General features: G+C 40.3%; 2 protein-coding genes across 4 annotated transcripts in view; both read right to left on the bottom strand.

Moving 5' to 3' along the window:
- Positions 1-5,350, bottom strand: part of CPQ (carboxypeptidase Q) — a 255,379-nt gene extending 250,029 nt beyond the window's left edge. Inside the window, exons 1-2 of one of the 2 annotated variants that reach the window (XM_054985469.1) lie at positions 5,265-5,350; positions 4,206-4,291 (exon numbers count right to left, since the gene is read on the bottom strand). The gene's annotated coding sequence lies outside the window, so the exon portion shown is untranslated. Of the gene's footprint in view, positions 1-3,916; positions 3,936-4,205; positions 4,292-5,264 lie in introns of those variants that run through there. The other variant, XM_054985471.1, reaches the window with a different exon arrangement.
- A 15,720-nt stretch (positions 5,351-21,070) lies between these two features.
- SDC2 (syndecan 2) overlaps positions 21,071-23,146 on the bottom strand; it is a 93,742-nt gene continuing 91,666 nt past the window's right edge. For both annotated transcript variants that reach the window (XM_054985624.1, XM_054985623.1), the window contains exon 5: positions 21,071-22,293. In XM_054985624.1, coding sequence (XP_054841599.1) covers positions 22,130-22,293 — 164 coding nt within the window. In that variant the 3' untranslated portion in view covers positions 21,071-22,129. The remainder of the gene's footprint in view (positions 22,294-23,146) is intronic.

Below are 23,146 nucleotides of genomic sequence, written 5' to 3'. Positions count from 1 at the left end.
AGAATGTAATTGTTGGAAGCTGGACCCACAGATCATTTCTTTGGGACCAGTACAAACTTGCAACATGCCACCAACAATCCCATTTTCTATACACTCATGAAGTTGTGAAAGAAAAAATCTATTTTATTCCTGAAATGACATAGACTATATCATGGTGAAGGGCTTGCAGCTTGGGTCAGGATGGACTGTTCTCATAATGGGAACTATCCTGATAAACCCTATGGGTGCTGGTTGTGAGATTAAAATATTTATGGCTGAGGCTGTTGGCAAACAGAGTTAGATGCTATCCTAACAATCATTCGGGAAAGCTGCACATACACATGATGATAATAATAATAACAACATTCGATTTATATACCACCCTTCAGGACTACTTAATGCCCACTCAGAGCGGTTTGCAAAGTGTGTTATTATTATCCTCACATCAATCACCCTGTGAGGTGGGTGGGGCTGAGAGAGCTCTAAAAAGCTGTGACTGACCCAAGGTGCCCCCTACCCTCCCACCGGTTGAAAGGAAGACCTAGCAACCCTATCTGCAAAGCATGTGCTGTGCCACTGAGTAATGCACTGAGTAATGCACAGGTATGCACATGCAGATTTTTTTAATTAGATTTATTAGATTTCATGAGTAAATCACATCTACTCAGCCATGCGAGGAAACCACAGAACTGTTCCTGGTTCTGCTACTTATTGTAAAACCGGCTACATGTTGTTGGACAGAAATACCCTGGAAAGGGAGCAATCAGGCTTTAGCCAATGTTCACACAATAAATTATTCCAGTATAAAGATACTGCTGCAGGAGAAGGGGAACCAAACAGCAGCTCCCAAATGTTACTTATACACTGGAGCTGGCTGCTTGTCTTGAACATCCCTCCAAAGCAAGCCTAGCACCTGGGACTATGTCCCATTTGTCTAGTAGATGCTACAACTCTGCAGAGTCAGAGTGCTTTGAATATTGACACTCACTTTCCCCTGCCTGAAAGAGAGAGAGAAACCTTCCTCGTACTGCTGGAGGATAGGAAAACAGGCAATTATTCATCCACAAAAGATGGCAGCTAACAATGGTACTGCTGAGCTAACAATGGTATTGCTCACAGCTGTTTGGGCAGCTAAGAGAGTTTAGCTGCACCTATTGCTGCTGACTTCACATTTTGGTAACGGTTGTTGTTGTTTTTAACACAAAGGCCTCCTATTACTCATGTGCAGGAGAGCTGTTTTCAGGGCTCTGTTTCCATGAACAATAGAGAGCACACTTGGCACAGACGTTATGGTTCACGATAAACTTGCAACCTTTTTTGGGTGCAAGCTTATTAATATATCTAGAATGGTGGGACGTTTTTTAAATTACAGTACATGTGCAAACACATTATTTACAAATTGCCAAAATAAATCACTACTTCAGTTCTAAGAAATCCCTGCTCTCCTATCAAGTAGACATCATGTATGATGCATGTTCTGGCATTTAACAAACCAGAATTCTGATTTCCTCAATTTCACACCAAAGGGAACAGCATCAATAAAATACCGCTTTCACAGAAATTGGAGGGGGTGAGGGAGTCTATACTGTCTTTCAAAGGGAATTAGTGAATAATGAAAATCAAATGTTTTGCTTCTTACAGCATTAAACAGAATTATCACACATTGCAAGAGCAGCTTCTGGAGTATTGACCTTAATACCAAGGGAGGGAGATGGTAGGCAGACTTCTATAAACTTCATTCCTATATACAATTGCTTGGTAGTGTTTATTTATTTATTAGTGTAGTGGTTAAGAGCACAGGACTCTAATCTGGAGAGCCGGGTTTGATTCCCCACTCCTCCACTTGAAGCCAGCTGGGTGACCTTGGGCTAGTTACAGCTCTCTGGAGTTCTCTCAGCCCCACCCACCTCACAGGGTGTTTGTTGTGGGAATAATAATAACATACTTTGTAAACTGCTCTGAGTGGGCATTAAGCTGTCCTGAAGGGCGGTATATAAATCGAATGTTGTTATTATTATTATTTATTGATGTCATTTACAGTCCCCCTTTCTCACTGAGTTTCAAGACGGATTACATAGTGTGAGATTAGTACAATCAGTATCAATGACATTTCCATACAATATCAAGGACACTTCCATACAGTGTCAAGGACATTTCCGCAAACAATGTCATAGGATTTTACAAAAATATAGCATTAGCAAGGATCCAATACAAAGTTGAAGAATTGCTGAAACAGAACATAGTCAATTCTAGGACTGACATTAAATAACATGAAGCATAGGTAGTACAGGAGTGCATATTCAAAGCAACAAATAATATGCAAGGCAACATAGTGGTGAAGTTTATGGCCCCTAACTCATTAGCAAAGCATCTGACACCACTCCCTACAATACTTCCCTCTTATCTGAGTAAAAAGCCTTTTTGAATAATTCAGTTTTGCATCATTTGCACAAAGCCAAGAGAGTGGGCACTCTCCTGACCTCCTCAAGCACAGGGTAGGAGCCACCACAGAGAAAGCCTGTATGCAGGCTGCTGTTGATTTCGCCCATGTGCAGCCTGGCACCTGCAAGAGACCCTGTTCAGATGAGCAAGGCTTCCATGGAGGTACATAGGGAGGGAGGCAGTCCTGTAGGTATGCTGGGCCAAGGGCATGAAGACTATACAACAATAAATTCGGCAGAACTTCTTTACAAGTCAATATGCACAGGATTTGCATGCAGAAGTACCACCAAGGAGGAGAATTCCTTTCTTTCTGCTCGTTGAGCTATCCAACCAGGTCTGGTAATCAATACTATTCATTTTGGCTCTAGGACATACATGCAAATTTTCAAGCAAGGGAAGCACAGCTGTTTCCAAACCATACCATATACTTGGCACATTGCTTCTCACCACATTCCTCACCACCACCACCACCACCACTTTCATGAAGAGTTTGATTGGACTGAAATCATTCTATCTAGGTCAAGCAAGCTGTGTAGAAAGGTTTGAACTAATCTACATCTCTGTGGATAAGAGAAGTATTTATCCTGTTAGTCTTATATCCTTAGTTATAAAAGTAGAAATCAAAAATTCTACTTTTGATTTTTTTTTAAAAGGATCCCCTTTTATCTCACAGCCATACCCACCTGCTGACTGTTCTGTCACACTACCAGATATAATAAGACTTCCTATAATACCAGTTAAACAGAAGAGATTTAAGGCAAAAGCCTTTGATAGCAGTGAAAGCCTTTGGGGAAGCAGCAATATATAGGTCACAGAAACAGGGCAAAATGCCACAGATGAAGTTAGCAGCGGAGCTCAAACTCCAAAGGGAAGGAATTCTTGAGGTATATGCGTGGGTGAAGTAGAGAACACATGAAGTTTTGTATTAAGTGTGAATAAAAGGAATGTTGGTCATGATCAGGGCCCTCCTGAGGTAAAAGTTTAAGATAACAGAAGGAGGAGGTGAACTAAAGATCAAAAAGCAGGTATTAAAATATAGTTATACTGGAGATTGAACATAGGATCTTCTATATGCAAAGCAGAGGCTTTTCCACTGAGCCATAGCCCCCTCTTTAAAAAGGCTTAAGCCTTCTCATACTTACACCAGATCCAATCCAAACTCAAAAACCAAACACAACTGGGAGCTCTAAACATGGAACTCCTGGTACCTCATCTGAGTTGACTCTGATAAGCCTGCTTGGCTATTAGGATTCTCTCCTGATCCTCCTAGTTTGCTGTCTGTATCTCTCTTCTTTTTTAATTTTTTAAAAAAAGTATACTAGCAATGCCAATTAAACTAATATAAGAAGAAAAAAATCTTACTATAAAGCATGCAAATTCATAAGGAATCTGCAGGACCCATAGTTCGGTTTAACTAAATTTAGTTCTGCCTACAATCTCATTGCACAGTGCTGCTATCAAACCTTCTATAATGTCTTAACAAAATTAAACACACCAGAACCTCTTCTTACATCCTCTGCTTCCTGTTGCATTTCTATTTTCAGATAAACCTTTTCAGAGCAGAAGTTCATGTCCTCCATGTATCCCTGTGCAGATATGCAACATTACAACACTTATCAACATTCTAATGATGTGAATAACATTCCACAGAAACTGGAACTCTGGAGCCAGCCACTGGGTTTTTTTAAAAAACTCCTATACCCCCCTGCTGTTCTCTCTGTTTTAAAAATAATCACAGTATCAAAATGAAATCTGGAACTCTGCTGTAATAACGAGATACTTACAGAGGGTTTTGCTGGAAGACTCCTCACCAGGCACAAATGGGAGAGCAATCAGGTTCAAACAGTATTTGCAGGGAAAGAGAAGGCGGCTTTGGTACAAAATACAGAATACAGAATTAACTTGGTGTGAAAGGACTTCCTACACTTCACAACACAGGTCAAAGGATAAGCCAGAAGGGCAGATACTGGGATTAAAAAAAAAAAGCTGTTACTTTTCTGTGTATAATTTATTGAGACATCATTCCGTGTATCTAGCTATGTTATTTTCTCTTCCGAATGCAAGCCATGGATTTCCAATAAAGTTGGGAAGAGAGAAATTATTTGTGTTGTTTTCCATATAAATTACAGTTAAGGTCATGCCTACTGATCTTGTAGTATATTCCCTTAAGGAATGTTAAAAATGGAGCATAAATTAATCTCTTTTTTCTGAATTTTTGGATTTGGGTCCAGTAGGACCTTTATAGACCAACAAGATTTTCAGACTGTAAGTTTTCAAGTGTCAAGAGCTCCCTTGGCGAGCTTTCACTTTGAAAAGTTTGTTGGGCTCTAAGTGCCCACTGGACTCAAACCCTGCTGTTCTACTGCAGACTAACACAGCTGCCCACCTAGTTTCTTATTTTTAAAAGTCTAAATAAATTTAGCCCAAGTAGGGACTACACAGCAAGGGTCCTGTAAGGAACAAGCAAGAATTGTGCAGGTAGAACTGGAGTAGGCAGAAATTCAGCTCTCACAAAAAAGCTTTGCCTACTGAGTTTTGACTTTTCTGGTAAGGGAGTCCTGTCAGGGACGAAAATGTAATATGTAAACAAAGTACACGGTCAAACCTTTTTCCTATGGGTTTCTTAAGTCAATGGTGCTCTATGAAACCACAAATACCCATAGTTTTGCACCAAGAACCTTATGAAGCCTGACCCTTTGTTTTCTGGCCCTGCTCTTATGCCTTTCGCAGCAATGCAACACAGAAATTGTGCATGCAAGAAGCATAGATAAACGGCGGGGAAAACTTCAGGGGCTGTGTGAGGTACAGGAACAGGGCTAAATTAAAAGGGGGTTCAGATAAACCTTTTTACGTCTGCAAGAGTCTCACTAGCAGTGATCATCGGTATCCCTCGCTCCAAACGGTCCGCCCCCTAAAAACTCGGAAGAAGAGCAACAGTCAGCACATAACACTTTCTGAAGGGAGGTGGCTTCTCTTAAAGGTACAAATACCTCTCTTCTAACCTTCTAGGACCGCCTTTCTCGCATGGCTCCTTAATTTCAACCTCCAAGCGTTTACGTATGTCTATTAGACGGGAAGACGGGGACGTATTTTGGCTCTGTAAGGCTGCAAGCGCTAGATACGTGAAGCAATGAAGCGGCGCTCTCCTCTTGCCCCGTGTTGAAGGCCTTTGGAGGGGCGCTTGCTCTTGCTCGGCCCTGCAGCCGCCTTTGCCACTTCTGGCCGCCAGTAGGGTTGTTTGAGAAGCAGAGGACTCCTGGTTTTCGGCTGGGGTGACTACACCGGCTGCTCCATCCCCTCTCCTTAGGAGGAGGTCGAGAGCGCGCCCTTCCCCTAGCAAGGTCCGCTGACCCCTCAGCGTCACCTGAAGAGGTCTGGCTGGAACACAAAGGGAACGTTCAGCCGCTGTGGCCTTTGGAGAGCCTCCTTAGTTACAGCCCAGCGAGGAGCCAAGAAGAGGGGAGGTCAGATGGCAGAACTAAAGACTGGGGGGGGGGGTTAAGCCGCAATCCTAATGGGGGGGGCTGGTTCGTCCTTTTGGACGCTGTGGCGCTTGCTTCCGAGGAAACAAGCAGAAGGTTTGCCATAATGCCTCTCTGCCCCCCGCCCCCGTCAAATAAGTGGTGGGAGTGGTCTGAGCAACATCTGGAAGAAAAAAAAATCCCTGTATATAAAATAGTAAATAAACAAATAGTAAATAAATAAAATATAAAATAGATATAGTCAGAATTTCCTAAAGAAAGGTGACTTGCTACCTAAGTTCCAATATTATAATAATAACAACAAAAAACTAATGCAGAGACCAAATCAGCCTTGCCTTTCAAATCCCTCTTCCTTTTTTTTTTTGATGGGGTGGAAGAGAAGGAAGAACATAGATCTATACAACCAAGGTTGAAGTTCAGAGCTCTAGGGCCCTTCCCCCCTCCCTCCCATTCATCTCCTTTTGCAGGTAACCTTGATACATGTATATTTGCAAAATAAAACTTATTTCAAAGACAGTCATCAGTCCTAAAGAAAGCCAAGCATGGATAGTGTTGCCCCTAGAACTTCCCATTGCTCAGAGAAGTGAGGAGTTTATGACACTACCTCCTCTCCCCAGAAACCTTTGGTCCCAGTTTGGCTGGCCAAAAGCTTTGTCATGCAAACAACTGCGATAAAACAAATGCATTTTGTTCAAATATGAAGAAAGGAGGAATAAAAACAGGTTTGAGCATACCTTGCAACAGCCTTCCTAAAGTCCCCAGTGCAGCCCAAATGACTAAATACTCAATTTTCCATTTCAAGAATCAGTCAAGGACTACGGCACCTCCTCCAACAGCGTGAGCTGCATACCAGTGACTGTGCAGCTCTTGAGGTGGCTTCGCTTCTTCAGTTTTGTACACTTTACAATGTTGAAATGTGCAGATCATGAGAATAGCAGCCATTATGAAATGAAATTATTTTTAAATTTTGAACTCAAATCTGATTTACAGTTACATCAAAATTCTGTCCGGCTCCTCTAATGCACGTATAAAACACAAAGCTTGGAGAGGGAGCATTGACTGCGCCAGCATCAACAGATGTAAATTTTCCAGACAGATGTATTTCTACAGGTTGGATTCCAGAAACTATATCTTGGGGTCTCCACAGCTCCAGAAGAGAAGAATAATCTCCCATGATGCAGCTCTTAAAACTTTTTGAAATTCCCTTCTTGCTTTTTGCTTAAGCTGTTTAGAAGCACTTAAGAAGCAGGCCTGGTAATGCACTTAAAACACAGCAAGCTGCAAGCAGTGGTGGTGCAACATCTTTCATTAGAACCAATGCACGTGCACACCCCAATGTAAGAACTATGTTTTTGAGTTTTCCAGAATTCTTCAGCTAGATGTTCAGCTAATTTTTTTTAAAAAATGGAAGGAAGAAAGATACAAATATGTTTCAGGGTACGGGCAAAAAGCTTATCCTAGGACTCTTTTCTCTGCCTGCTTCCCTTTTATGTATATATTTTATTTATTAAAATACTTATATTCCATGTTTCTCCATGACTCGAGGCAACTATACATTTGTTAAATATATAGCAGTGAGGTTTCAACATAATTTAACCACCTCTAGTGCTTTGGGAATAGGCAGGGTATAAAATAAAAAACAAAATAAAATTATTTTTGTCGCTAAGGTAGAAAATTGATCACTACACCTACTTCACATCATCAATTAAGACATTTTATCATTCAGTTGAACTTGATTACCTCATGAAAGTGAATATCAGTTACAGCCTCAGGGCCAAACTACAAGTGACGAATGACACTTGAACGGCAAGTGAACAAACTCACGTGCGCAAGCAAATGGAGGAATACACGTGAGTGTTCACTTGCCGTTCAAGTGTCATTTGTCACCTGTAGCTTGGCCCTAAGTAAATAAAAGCATTAAAAATATGACACTGTGAGACAAACTCACTATGGACATGAGTATCAAAGCTGTTATTTAGTTGACAGTTAAAAAAGAACCAGGGCTCATTTCAAGGAGGAATGCACAAGAATGCAGTTCCGGCAGTTCCCCAAAGAGGTCACATGTCGGGTGACTCTCAGCCATTTTGGGCCCATTTCGGCCTGGATTGGGGCCAAAATGGCCTTGATCGGGCCTCTGACAAGTGGTGGATCACTCTCCTGCTCATCAGCAGCCCAATCCTGACCATTTTGGGCCCCTTTTCTGCCATTTTCAGCCCCTTTTTGCCATTTTGGGCTCAATTTCAGCCCTGAATGGCCAGGATTGGGTCCAAAACAGCCAGAATAGGTGATGTCGGGGTATGGCATATGCAAATCGGTTATACTAATGACACACTTCCAGTGATGCCAGAACAGTGATGCCACCACGCCTCTCTCTTTTGGTATTATTTACACTTCCAGTGATGGCAAGAGGCATGGCATATGCTAATGAGTTATGCTAATGAGTTCCTCCAGCTCTTTTTCTATGAAATGACCCCTGAGAAGAACTATAAGGAATGGATAGTTCCTCCCATCTGCTGTATGGTTGATGCTAATGGAAGAGGGCCACGGCCCTTGACAGGATCTTACACTTACAAGGATGTCCCATATTTAGTAATCCGTGCAGGTGTACAATATAGTTCTCCACAAGTGCAGCTGCTATAAAATATCTTCTGTACCCTCTGCTGCCTCTTCTGGGGGTGGCTTTCAATTAGGGACCATTGTTCTTCACAGGAAGCAGTTGGTCTGCTTCATATGGTTTATTCCTGTGGTAATGTAATTTGTTTCCTACCGCTTAGTGCCTACAGTTGTGGATTCCCTGAAGGCTTTTGTGAAGTAGTAGTCAAGAGTGTAAGACGTAAGCCAAGAAATCACCATCTCAAAGCCTAGCATGAACTGGGCGACCTTAAACAAACCAATCTCTGTTACCCTCAATCCAAACAGTTCTAATCCAGTGTGTTGTAGCAGTTAAAAGTGTTAGACTAGAACCGAGGAGATCCTGGTTCAAATCACCACTCTACTTTGAAGCGTCTGAAGTGTTAAGACAGTGATACACTCAGCCTAGCCTTCCTCATAGGTTTGTTTTGAAGATTAAATGAAGAAAGGCAAAACCATGCACTCTTCCCTGAGATCTTGAGAGGAAAGGTGTGTTAAAAACATGGTAGATTATGCGGATAATGCTGGACTACCTTACAGGATTCTTAAAAGAAATACTGAAATGCTTTGAATTCATAGACAACCCCCGCCCCCCCATATAAATACTAAGTTCCGTGGTTACTTCTGTGGTTACACATCTGGGGAGCTAGTTTGGATTTATAAAGCACCTGAGAGAGAGGACAATGTGGATCAGAGTTGTAGTGCTAAAGAAGAGGGGGTTGGCTTCGCCCTATGCAATTTCTATAACAGAAAAGGCCTCCTCTGAGTGGCTTTAAACATCAGTTTCCATGCACCTGTGCGTTCTCCACTTTGCCAGAATTTTCCCTTCTAAGAATTGGTAAGCGTAGCTCAATCCCATGCTGGACTTTAAGAATATGCGCTGCTCCCCTTAGGACCAAGATTCTTTGTTCTCCTGACACTGCATTAGATATAAGAAATCTTTTAAAGACGTTAGTGAGACACTTTGGACTTGTCTGGAAAGTGCCTTCTGCCAATGTATGTTGTAGACTGAGAGTCCATGGGGAATCTTTGGGTAATGGCAAGATGCTCTGATTGACAGGAGGAATTATCCAACCAAACTAAATGTATGGAGGGCAGGGGCAGGCAGCCTAAAGGGAACTCTTGCCTAGGGTCGTAACTTGGGTGGCTCTGGACAGAATAAATAAAGCAGTGTAAATCGAGAGACCAGACTGTCCTCTGTAGACAGCACAGCACACACCACCAAGAGATGTAGCGGAATGATCCAAGCATAGGAGTCTTCAGTAAAAGTATCATCCCTCCGGGTGATGTCTAAAACACCTTGCTATAGGGGCCCATCACAAGAGGTTGGGGGCTCGGTATCCTTTGCCCCCTATAATTTAGTCACTGACAAAAATCACAATTGTCTAAAAATACAATAGATTGAGATGGTGGTAATATATTCTGAGATGGTAGTAAAATAGGATGTACCACTTCAGACATGAGTTGGGGGGGGGGTGTATGTTTTTTAACATTTGCACATATATCAACTCCTTGCAAATTATTAGATAAAGGAGAAAGGTTAAGGAATTATGAATGTCACACATGACTGAAAAATAGAAAGCTCTCATCTGCAGGTCTGAATTGGTACAGCTCATTCTACCTTCTTATCCCTCTGCCATCTTGTTGCCATCCCATTCTACAACATGACTGCACTCACGTTGTTTACTACAGGTGATCCCACTGATTTTAAAACCAGCTTGGTTTACTGGCAGAAATGTCTTCTTATATGGTCATGGCATGGTACTGCATCACTATGCCAAAGAACCACAGAATTGTCAAGTATAAGAGAGAATAGCACAACTGTGTGGTGTAGATTGTTCTTGGCAGCTGGCTCACAGCTGTGCATCTTATTCTCCAAACTCATTACAAGGATATCTGAACATCTGGTGATTCTCTCTTATCCCTCCCTTGCCACCTAAAACCCAGAAAGCATCACATACCTTCAGCTATCTTGTATGTCTTCAGTTCCTCTTCCTTCCTGTCTCTGTAGAGGCTTTAATATTTAATTGACAGTAAGTGAAATCAACAATGTGAAGAATTTGAACCGAAAGAAGCAACCCTTACCCCAAATTACAGCTCTAAAACAAAAAGATTTTACAGATGAGATAAAAAACAATAACTCATTTATGCATTCTTTATCATTGCTGATATAAGAGGATCTTACATAGATTCAAGGCTGGAATGGATCTCATATGCCATCTAGGCCCATCAAAACTGATAACGTGAATTGATGTTTTATCTGAACATCCTGGGAATCTGAAATCTAGCGCCCTTTAAGTCTCCCCGTTGGGAAGGGGGAACAAGCAATTTTGAATATGAGACAAAATGTGTGAAATAAGGGCCAAGAATGACTTGGCGGGGCGGGGGGGGGGGGCGGGGAGTGAAGAAGATCCTTCTGGCTTTCTAGCAGTGCCATTTAAGCTGCCCCTTTTCCTGCAGGTATTTAGCCTCAGGGAGACCAGAAGTACAAGCCCTTAGACAAGAGCCAAAGGGCTTTTCAACTCTTAGCCCAGGGCTCATAGCCTGAGACCTACAGTAATTAGCTTCATGGACCATAATGAGCCCAGATTTGTGTTTTCTTTATATATTTGTGTTTGCAATTTGGAACTGTTTTTTGTGTGAAACTCACTTTAGCCTAAAAATGTTTGCTTAGACAATTTCTTCAAAATAAGGGCAGATCCTTGTGAAAATACCTTTTTTTCTGAATTCAGTGAGCGTTCTTTATTAACTCAGCATCTTTTCTGTCTCAATTTTTCATTTGTAAAAAGGAGTACCCCAAAGAGCATTTGAGAAGCAGAAGCAGCAGCTAATGTTTGTGACATGCCAGAAGAAGCAGACATTCAGATACAAATGGGCCTTTGAGAAATGTGAGTCACCAGGTTTGGTCTTCTTCCTGAGTCAGCTATATGACTTCAGTGAATAGGAACTGACTTTGGCCCCTTTTGGAGGACAGAACATTAGCACATCTTGAGCCCTTGATACCACTTTCCATTTTTGCTAAAATGGAACTGCAAAGGTTGAGTCAACAAACCAGAAAGAAACCCAATCCGAAAAGCTCAGTTAATTATTATGGGGCTGACCATATAAAAGTACACCTGCCAAGGCATGAAAAATACATCAGGTCTCAAACATCTGGAAAGGAAAACAGGCCAATATGTTTTAATGCCACTGAAAGTCATTGTACCGAGAAAGCAGTGATGGTGGTTGCATTAAGTGTTTCAGGTTAAATAAATATCAGCTAGAATTTAAATCAGTGTATAAGAAGAGGGATAAGTTTTAAGCACTATTTCCCTAATCGTACCTTCCAAGCTTGGTATTCTCCCATATTTAGGAATGAACAGTGGGACGGAAGAAGAAATGTCATAAAAATGGAAGGGGGGGGAGAGTGGGAACTGAAGAGGTTCAGTTAAATTAAGAGCCAAAACAATGCTCTCTTCTAAGCAAGGCGTAATTGAACCTTCCAGCCATGTACTAATTTCTCATTTAAGCATGTCTCCAGATGACAAACCTGGCAGCTTTATACAAATTCCCCTATGCATTCTTTTTTCTCCCTCTTCATTCTCTAATCCCCCATAAGTAATAAATGATTTGCTAGCAAATTGTTATGCTAGAGATTTAGCATTTTGGTTAATTATTTCTATTGTAAGTGCCAATAGGCTCCAAACTTAATGAGGTAAACACTGCAAAACATGTATACAATTGAGTTTCGAGAATCCAGATGTCCTGAGGAAGTACTCAGCTGGTTAGACTACTGCCAACTTGGTGGGAATATTACAAAAGTGGACATAATGAAAAATCCAGAATCATAGATTCCCTGGAGGTTAAACGTTGATCCCCTTTTCTTAGTAGAAAGGCAAGCACATTATGTTGGGGAGGACTGAATCTTTTAAAAATCTGGGGAAAGGAGTTGAAGCCTGGGAATGATTTTACCCTTTCACACTTACTGTATCCCCAGTAGAATTCACACACCCCTTATCTGATATTCATTCTAGCAAGTAAACAAGAGTCCAGTGTGTACTCTGTTTTTTTCTTTTCCCTTTCCTCTACTGGGATTATTGACAGTTTAGAGGACAATTTCTATTGGGGAAACGGGCGAGAAGAAAGGATTAAAGAATGGTCCCATTCCAAATTAGTCTGTCACACATGTTGTTTGGCTCTTACATCTTTCTATTTTTTTCCCATTAAGCACATGCAGCTGAAAACCAAAAACCCAAGCATGGCTGCGACCTGTATGGGCGCATATCATTTTGAGATTTAAAATTGTCCATATAAGCCTTCTATCATCACTGGCTGTATAACTTGGCCTAGGTTTCTTAAGGAGTCATCTCTCCAGTTACTGACTAGAGAAAGGAGAGTTTCGTTCAAACAATTTTATTGTACAATCTTTTTTTTAAAGACCCATAGAGAACTGGGCTGTCTGAAAGAACTGTATGTGAAATTGGCTCTGCGGCTATCCTATTCAACCAAATTTTCCAACAGGTATGAGCGAGGGGAGAATGACTGCACAGACTGAGGGAAAAGAGAATAAAAGGACAGAAGCCATGAGGAAGCAAAAAAGTGTGAAAGAGGAAGAGATAATGGATAGGTTTTCTAGGGCCCTCAATTAGCCCTAATGGGCCTAATAAGAGGGCAATTTTTGTGGGTCCTGCTGCAAATGTAATCCCTGTTACCTACTGGGAGAGGGAAAAAAATATCTGCAATAGATGCTAATATGAGGGATATGTGTCACAGTCACTAAGAACGGAAAATGCTTGTATAAGTGGCAATGAGGCGTTCAGTCATTTCCCTCTTCTTAATCTCCACATGAACTCCTTGCCCCAGCAGTAAGCAGGGATATCTTTTCACTCCACAACAAGAAACACAGAAAAATGTGCTCTCCCCCCAGCCCCACCAGACAAAAGCAGCTTACAAGTGGACATAGTTAAAAAAAACCTGTACTTGCTTGGACAATTCAGACTTTTGCAGTTTGAAAAATTAAAGGCAGGAGATGCATGAGTATCTTAATACTCATAGATCCAGAGGAGTCAGCCGTGTTAGTCTGTAGTAGTGAAATAGAAAAGACTCCAATAGCACCTTTAAGACTAAAGTAAAGACAGTAAAGTTGGTTAGTCTTAAAGGTGCTACTGGACTCTTTTCTATCTTAATACTGTGCTCAGTACTGGTTGTTTATGGTTTGTTGCCCTCAAAAGCACTGGGAAGGGGGGTGGCAATACAGATTTGAGTTGTAGAACTGGAAAAGGGGTGGGGTGGGGTGTTAAATGGTCTTTAGGTTTTTCAAATTGCTGTTTGCAGGCTCTTTTCCCAATGTAGATAATGAAGGACTTTATATTAGGCATTAGATACTGTCAATCTGTTTTAATGGGGAGATGCTGAGGCACTGTATTAATTTAGCACCATGATCTGGGTCCATAGTACTCCACAAACGACTGGTGAGTGACTGCCCGAAAGTGCTGGTAAATTAGTGGCAGCAACAGGAATGTAATGGTGTGTTGTGTGTGGAGATACAAGAGAAACAATTAATGAATGTGAGAAAATGCAGATATACTACTTAAGTTTCATTTCATTTGTGGATGGGATCTTGCATGGCAGCACACAGAAAATAGGTATAGTTGTGTGGTAACATAGAACTCTGCACGACAAATATACAGATTCTTTAAGCAGACCCATCTTGCTCTGTGCTTGGAATGACTGATGCACACTTTTATATATTGCATGTAAGAGTATTTAATATATGAGGTCCAGTTTGGTGTAGTGGTTAAGAGCAACAGGACTCTAATCTGGAGAACTGAGTTTGATACCCCACTCCTCCCTTTGGAGCCAGCTAGGTGACCCTGGGTCAGTCACAGCTCTCTCAGCCCCACCCACCTCACAGGGTGATTGTCGTGAGGATAATAACCTACTTTGTAACTGCTCTGAGTAGGCGTTAAGTTGTCCTTAAGGGCAGTATATAAATTGAATGTTGTTGTTATTAATATCTTGTACTGTTGACTTCTCTCTGGCTCAGCAAACTAAGGAAAAACTGCACTAAGAAACAGCCACCTTTGTGCGCATACACCAGAATGGTGTATACATCACACATCGCACTTGGCTTGTAGCATACTTGTAGCATGTTACCACATTTCATAAACATACTGTTTTGACTTCTGCATTGTTTCTCCTTGCTTGGGAGGAAACTGAGTTATTCTTTCTCCTGATCATAACAGCAAAATTATATCAAAGCCTCACTGCTAAAAACTGTTTTTATGCCACTTGCTTTAAAACAGTGTAGAAGAAATCAACAAATCAGGAACACCAGCCATGAAAACTGGGCAAAATAAAATGCCTTAAAACAACATAACATTAAAGGGAAATTATAAAGGCCATATTTGTACAATCTTGTATAATTGGCAAAAAAAATGGTCAATTATGCTTTGACTTTGAAAATTCAGCTCAACCGTGTTCCAAATTAAGGATGAGTTTGCACACCGTTAGCCAATCATACAAGTGAAAGCTGTATATACATGGATTGTTGGGGGACACTCATGTTGAACACATCCAGTTCTGTCTTATACTGAATCACACCACCAGTCTGTCAAAGTCAGTATTGTCTACTCACACTGGCAGTGTCTCCAGGGTCTCAGGGAGAGGTCTTTCACATCATCTACTTCCTGTCCTTTTAACTGGAAGTGCCAGGGATTGAACCTGGGACCTTCACCACGTCAAGCAGAGGCTCTTCCACTGTGCCACAGCCCTTCCCACTGAATGTTATGGATGTACCTATTGTGATTGGATTAGCACATCCATGCCATCATCTAGGGCCATTATCTGCACACAACAAAGCAGACAAGCGCAGGCTTGGTCTCTGCATATACTAGTAAATCAGGGTTGTGGAAACACCTATATTTAAATAACATGTGGGAATAAAATGGCTATTTCCTTGTACTAACACATACCACTGTATAATCTTAGTAATTTATACTGTAATATGTGGTATTTTTAAAAGTTTGTTGGCAGCCATCTTTATTGAAAAGTAGAGTACGACGTAAGTAAATAAATTAACTCCTGCAGAGGGTATGTCAATGCACTACATCTTATGGGCAATATAAGTAGGCATGTTAAATTCTATTATCCAACACATTTTTCTCCTTTTGGGGTACGATTCCTGCAACTAGGTTGTCAAGACAGTTGTGTCTGTGCTTTAGATGCAGGTATCCTAAATGTTCCATGAAAGAAGACTCAAGGTTCATACATATGTTGTTTAGAAATAGCAGTGCCACAATAAAGCTGTTGGGCCCCACCCACCATGTCACAGCTGTTGTATGTTTTTTCTCTTAATATGGCTCCTCTTCTGGAATCTGGTTTCATGGGAACCCTGGGAGAGGAGTCACTGTGGGAACAATTTTCTCAGAGGGTGGAGAGGATATGTTGCGCAAATGGGCTTTACTCATAACCATCTCCGGGAAATGATTTCCAGATTATTTTCCTGGAATAAGCAGATGGCCCAACTATCTCCTATTATGACAAGCAGTTTATAAGTCAACTATGTCGTTGTTGACTAGAATGAACTTTTTTAGGATTCAAACCAGGCCTCCTCTTTAAAACAAAAGTAATCCTTAAAATAATGGATCTATCAAATCTATTTCTTGTTCAAGCCAGAACCCATTTCAATTGGTTCTTTTTCTTAACGGCAGCACTGGCCAACTTACATTCCATACCTTCCCATTGGCTGACACAGTGTTGCTAAGATAATTTCTCTTATGCACTTATATATGATTTTAAAACCCGAATGCTGGTCTGGGATCATGTTACCTTTCCTTGACATAGTATAGATCAAAGTAACCACTCAAAGTAGAAAAATATAAAAAAATTGTTAATTTATCAGCATCTCTTTACTAATATCACCAGGATGTGGAAGATACAGCTCCCAAGTTACTTTGTGGTATGACTGACTTACTACTGATGGTAGTAGCAGTAGTAAGTCAGTAGTACTAGTAAGACCAGCTCAGGACCTCATGCCATCTTCTGGCACTGCCTTCTTTCTGATAGGTGAGGCCTTTCTTAGTACTTTTTCTGACTGTTTCAAACAGGTTCCCTCTTCAAGTGCGTGGGGCTTTCCTCTCTGTTTTCAGAGGCAATGTACAGCAAACCTCTTCCAATGAGATTCTGAAAAAAAGTGTGACATTATGGACCATGACTTTGGAGTTATTTTTGCTATAGCAGGTTTGCTGTTGTATATTTATTTTTTAATTGATTTTATTTTAAGACAATGTATTTTTAAAGTAAACTTAATCTTAATGCCTCAAACGTCTGTGCTTGTAAGCACATGAGTCAACTTACATTTTCTGTTACAGTATTTAACCAAATTGTAAAGGATATATTATCTAAATGTTGGAACCCTTTGTTGCTAAACAGAACACAGATCATCCATCACATTTGTGGGAAACTGTAAATTAATTTCATTGGGTCAGTCGTACGGCAGCTTTGATATACTTCATCATAGCTTTAAGAAACTTGTTTTAGCATTTAGTATTGCCAGTTTCCCATTACATATTTACAATATGCCTCATGAGTAATAGCCACCCATCCCAGCTTTGCCATTAAATGCCAAGATAATTTCTCTCTTCACTCCTACTCCTCTGCACACAACAGAATGAATCGTATTCACAATATTTCTTTGGTTGGTTATTTCCATTTGACAGGAATATTTGTCTAACCCCTTCCCTGTGGCTTTAACAATTCACAACCAATCTGGTGCTTTTGTAAAAGAGTCTTTTTGTACTGAAAAGCAAGGTTCCATAAGGCAGACAACTGAACTTTTCATAGTAAGTTTTGCTAAGAATTTTGGCAAGATGATATTCTGATTAACAACTCAAGCACATACCACTTCCTAAGAAAATACACAATTAACACCTTTATGTTAAAAGGAAAATAAAATGTATTGTATCAGAAACATATACAAATAGGGCCAGAAACTGTTCAGAGAGCCATCAACAAGAAATTCCTAGGTGTTTTGACCAACAGTAGCCCAGAAGCCATCCACTTTTTTTGGGCTGCATCCCCAAACAGACTGATTCAGACAAGAGTAGGGCCTCTTTCAGCCTCACCCTCTCTCTGACAAAGGGAGCTCAAACCCTGGAATCTTGTTTGTCTTTAAGGTGTTACTGGACTCAACTCTTGTTCTTTGGCTGCAGACCAACATGGCTACCCACCTGAAACTATGCTGTCTCCTCAAAGCTTGTCTTACAAACCAGGCCAGAACATGCAAACATAAATGCAATGAAAGATGGAGATCTATTTATAAAAGCACAAAGCAAAAACGACTGAGCAATCCACTAAGGGCCATAAGTCAACATATGTCACTATCTAATACAAGTATTGTTGTTCTACTGTGTAGGAAACAGTATCAGCATAACAGGATACGTTACAATTGGTTGGATCCAAAGAATGGTGAGCAGAGCTCCACTTGATGAATTGGTCTTCCCTGCCTCTCCCCATCTTGTGTCTTGCTCAGAACTGCTTTTTAGGAAATGAGAGACTCTGGGGGACAGCAGGGGATGCAGCAAGGGGGCTGAAGATTGCATGGGAAATCTGTGGAAATCATAGACATCCCCCACTTCTGCCTGTGAAAGCAAAAGTGCCCTTTGGCCCATTGGATCTAGCTAAATGTATTCTTAAAAATTCTGTTATCACATCATGAGGTTCTTATTTGATCCTTCAAATAACACCAAAGTTGCAACAAACAAAAATGGGTAAATATTAATCTAAACCTTACAAAATTATTGTTGGAACATGTAATGTAATCAAAGCACCATGAAATCAAAAGGAATGACGTCTTGTCTGGCTCAGCTTCAATGGCTCAGCTGAATCCAGTTAGCTACACCCCAAGTGTGGAGACTTGGGGTAAAAATAATAGGAAAAAGGTAACCCTTGTCAGCGTACTAGAGAAATCCAATTCTGTATCTCTGTACTACCTTGTATAGATGTTCACAGATTCACAAATTCACCACTTGAAGCTTGCAGTATCAAAGGAATTCACAGAGGTGCACAGATGCGTATTCATCACTTCAAGACTGCAATATCAAGGGAGTTTGTCAGTATGAAATAGCCATCATACATCATAGGTAGAGATTATATGTAATCTGATGTGACCTTCAAGATAGTTTTCAATGGGGACATGTGAAGCTTCCTTGTATCGAGTCATACCATTAGTCTATCAAATGCAGTACTAACTACTCTGACAGACTGTAGGGTCTCAAGAAAATTTCTTTCATATCACCCACTACCCAATCTTTTAAAAAATTCTCTGTATTTTGTGGACAGACTTGGAAAATGTCTTCCCTAGAAAACAGACTAACTGGGGCAATAAAATGCTTAATTAAAAGAACAACAATCTAAATGAAATGCAAAACAAAAGATTTATTCCACTGCTTTAAATCTAACTGTGCTTAGGAAAGAAGGTATCATCTCTTTCATTTAACCTCTAAACACTGCGATTAATAGTGAAATCGTAAACAGAGTTACTCCTGTAACTTAGGCTAAGACTGGCGTAACTTTGGTGTTATACAGAAGTAAGTCAATGCCAAACTATAGAAATGAAATGCGATGCTTGGAAACGGCAGACTTTACTTTGGCGTTTTAAACTTAAAAGCTTTTGCCAGAATTCTTTCTTGGTTGTTCTTTCAAGCTGCTGTCACTCTGTGAGCTGAAATCTTACTTATATTGCTAAACCTCATTTTAACAGTGCTTTGCTTGTGCTGAGTAATAATAAAAAATGTCCAAAGTACAGTATTTCAGTTTCCTTTCAAGGGCAATGATTAAACTGTATTCTAGAGCAGAAAATCTCTAATTTAGCTTTATGCAAACCGTCAACGAGTATTAGATCATCATTTGAGCTATCTGAATGTCTACCGAACAATGGACAATAAAAAGAAAATAAAAATTAGAACCTCATTCCATGACAACTTTTGAATTAAGAGGAACACAACCTAGAATAAAAAGCCATTTGTTGAATGTGCGTGTAACGGGAAAAGGTCTGTCACCTGCATTGCACTATAGTCTAGTTATTTCCTTGTCCAGCCTCTTTTAGCTGTGTTCTCACTGAGCTTCTATGCTGCAATTTTCCATTTCAGTTTTTTAGTAGGTCTTTGCCTCTGACATTACTTCAGTTACTAGTTAACTTTCCCTCTGCTGCATCCTTGCTACTCTTTTACCAAGTCCCACCTTCTTCCTTATTCTTTTCCTGGCCAGTTCATAGCAACTATATAGGGACTCATTTTTGTGTTCTGTGCAGCACAATGCACAATTATTGACCTAGGAGGAATATATATTCATCAAGTGCCTGGGAAGCCTAGCTGGCTGCTGTTGTAAGACAAGAAGATTGTTAAAAAGTTTGTGTGTGTGTGTGCATGCGTGTGCACACATAAGCAAGTGGAAAAATGTCCATGGAGAAAGTGGGAGGCAGTACGGGCCCTGCGTATCACTTTGCCTCAACCTGGAATTCCATATCTGTGTTAGTGGCAGAAGCATGAGTAGGAAAAAACCTGGCCAGGGAGAAAGAGTTGCAAGAGGAAAGCAACTGGTGAGGAAAAGGTCAGTGTGGTTTGAGTACCTGAAGCTGCCTCATACTAAGTTGGGCCACTGGTCCATCAAGGTGTCTACTCAGACACGCAGCAGCTCTCCAGGATCTCAGGTAGAGCTCTTACATCACCTTCCAGTGGATCATTTTAATTGGAGATAACAGGGCTTAAACCTGGAACCTGCATGCAAAAAAAATTCTCTACTATTGAACCACGGGGTATATAAAGTCAGCCTAGAACTGGGGAGAGCCAGGTTCCATGCATGCCTGTTCTGGAGGGGGCCTCACAGCTCTGTGTTAAAAACCTACAAATTAATTAAAAATTGAGTCAGCAGGCATGGGTCTAAAACCAGGGAACTTGTCACTTGTAGCACGGTCATGAAGTGGAAAAGGGGAGAAGCATGTAAGCCACTCCGAATTTCCCAGAGGAAGGGAGGGATAAAACAGACCAATATCCCTCTCCTTTTGCCTGCTGCTTCTTCCTTGAAAGCTGTCTCCCTACCACCTTTTCTTTTCCAATGGGAGCTACTGAAAATGCAAATATTTAGAATGCTTGCCATACTGATTTATGGGTCTGGAATAATTCTGCCTTCATTCATCAAGTTATTTAACTTCTGCATGTTGCTAGTTTCAAGGGCCAAGTCAAGAGTATGAAAAACCAACATTAAGAGTATGAAAAAACAACATTATATTCATGTAAATTTGACTTGTACAGAAGCAGCCCATATTGCTAAGTACTTAAACATTTCATCAATGTTAAAGGATTCAGCAGTCATAAGTACAGTTAACTTTTAATGAGGCTAGATTGCTCTTTCTGTGAAATTTAACCACTACTTGTGCAAACAGCTTCTGGGGCATTTTCTTCCCAACAAATTCCTCCATAATGTTCTTGTGCACAATGTCAAAAATGACTAAGTTGTCATCACGAGAAAGAACAGGAAAAGAATTCTGCAATAAAATATTTCAGTATTAGGCCACATGATTTATTCAGTAGTGTTTATGTTCCCAAATTACAATTTATGTCTATCCATGTAAGACTACAAAAGTTACCATTTAGAATTGTCTGTGCTTATAAAATACCAACATTTTCTTTTTTTAACTGTTATATACTCATTAACACCAGTCTGCAACAAGTTACATAGAATCATAGGCACTTCAAAGGCTTTAAAAGACGTTTACAACTTAAATGCATTTTTGAAGAACAGGAAAAAATATTTTTTAAAATCCCTACTCGTACCTTCAAATTGCCAGAAATTAACAAACAGTGGCCATATAACTTTGCAGCAACGTCTCAGAATACTGTTAAGAGTCTTTGGGTTTGTGTAGGCTTGTCAGCAGTTTACTACAAATCTCTCATAAAGAAGATTTTTTTGTAAGGATATGACTATGCAATTTGTAGTAATAGTCCAATTTTACACATTAATTTGCTGCTGTAAGTTTCAATGAAGCTACAGGAACGTTGAGAAACAAAGCAAGGTGTAAAATGGATTTCCTGACACTAAATTTCATACGAAGTGAAGGTTAAAGTTTACATAGCTGAAAAAATACATTTACACTAAAAGCTACCATTATCTGAATTATCCGGACAGATTGCACCATGACAACTACAAAAAGGCATTTTTTCTTGGAAACAGATAAATTAATGAAATAAAACTAACTTGTAAGATCAGACATGCTGACAAAAATTAAACAACTTTCATCGAACCATAGGATAAAACAATCATTTTCATTTATGCATAAAGTTTTTTTAAAACGATTCGGTGAACAGCAATGGCGATATAAAATAATGTTTTGCCACTGTTATTCACAGAACACTGCAAAATGTTAAGATTTTAACTTTACATTTTTTTTAAAAGGAATACATGAAAAGTTTTAAATACAATGGGATTTTTTTATCATAAAGGTGCCATAAAGGCTCTTTAATGAAAAAAAAGTTCTTCATTATTCTATGCAAAAAAAAAAAAAGAGCTTTATTTAAAAAGTTCAGTGATCTCTTAAACAGAGACACTAAGTAAGAGTTTTATGCATAAAACTCTTTAGTAGGTGCCTTCTGGTAGGCAGCACTGGATGGTTTACGTTCCCCAAGATCGTAACTGCCTTCATCCTTCTTCCTCATGCGATATACCAAGAGCAAAATCAGGAAGACTGCAAAGAGAAAGCCAATAACTCCACCGGCAATAACAGCTGAAAAGGAAACAAAAAAGACACGTTTCACAAGGCATGCCAAGGAATGATGCATGCTTCCAATCTGTTGATCTCTACATAAAATTAAATAGTTTATTTGGCTCTTTACATTTAAAGAAGGTTCAAAGTAAAACACACAGTCTACAGCAATGTTTTGTTTGTTTAAAAAAATGCTGTATTGTGCTTGTGACCCTACTGCGTTCTTAAAGCAACTCAAACCATTAAAAACAACTGTTTTAAAAACAAAATAAACCCAGTGTCCTCAAAGGTTTCAAAAAGGAGTCACAGTCATGAATATTGGAAGGTAAGTCCGACTGTGTTCAAACGGACTTCCTACCTAGTGCGTGTGCTTAGGCTTTGGAATCTTAGGGCTGTAAGTAGACATGGATACCTCAACGTAGGAAGCTGCCTTGTACGGGTTCAAACCTTTGGCCCATTAAGGTCAGTTCTATCTACTCAACACAATGTCAGCCCCTCTGCAGTGAGGGGTGGGAGGTGGTGGAGAGTGCCCTCAACTCATAGCTGACTTATGGGGATCCCTGGTGGGGTTTTCATGGCAAGAGACTAGCAGAGGTGGTTTGCCATTGCCTGTCTCCACAATCCTCGTCTTTGTTGGAGGTCTCCCATCCAATTACTAACCAAGGCCAACCCAGCTTAGCTTCTGAGATCTGACAAGATCAGGCTCACCTGGTCTGGCCAGGTCAGGACAGCTTGGGGATGGGTGTATGTCTATTTTTCAACATAAATGGGAGTATGAGGACAAGAGGCACTAAACCCTATCTTCTCTCCCTCTCCTCCTTTCTATGTTTTCACTAAGGAGACTTTCTCAGAACCCTAACTCCAGAACTAGAAG

This window comes from Eublepharis macularius, chromosome 7 (genome assembly GCF_028583425.1).
Source record: "Eublepharis macularius isolate TG4126 chromosome 7, MPM_Emac_v1.0, whole genome shotgun sequence".
Classification (NCBI taxonomy): Eukaryota; Metazoa; Chordata; class Lepidosauria; order Squamata; family Eublepharidae; genus Eublepharis; species Eublepharis macularius.
The sequence above is the reverse complement of the archived record's forward strand: the minus strand, read 5'-3'. Positions and strand labels throughout refer to the sequence as shown.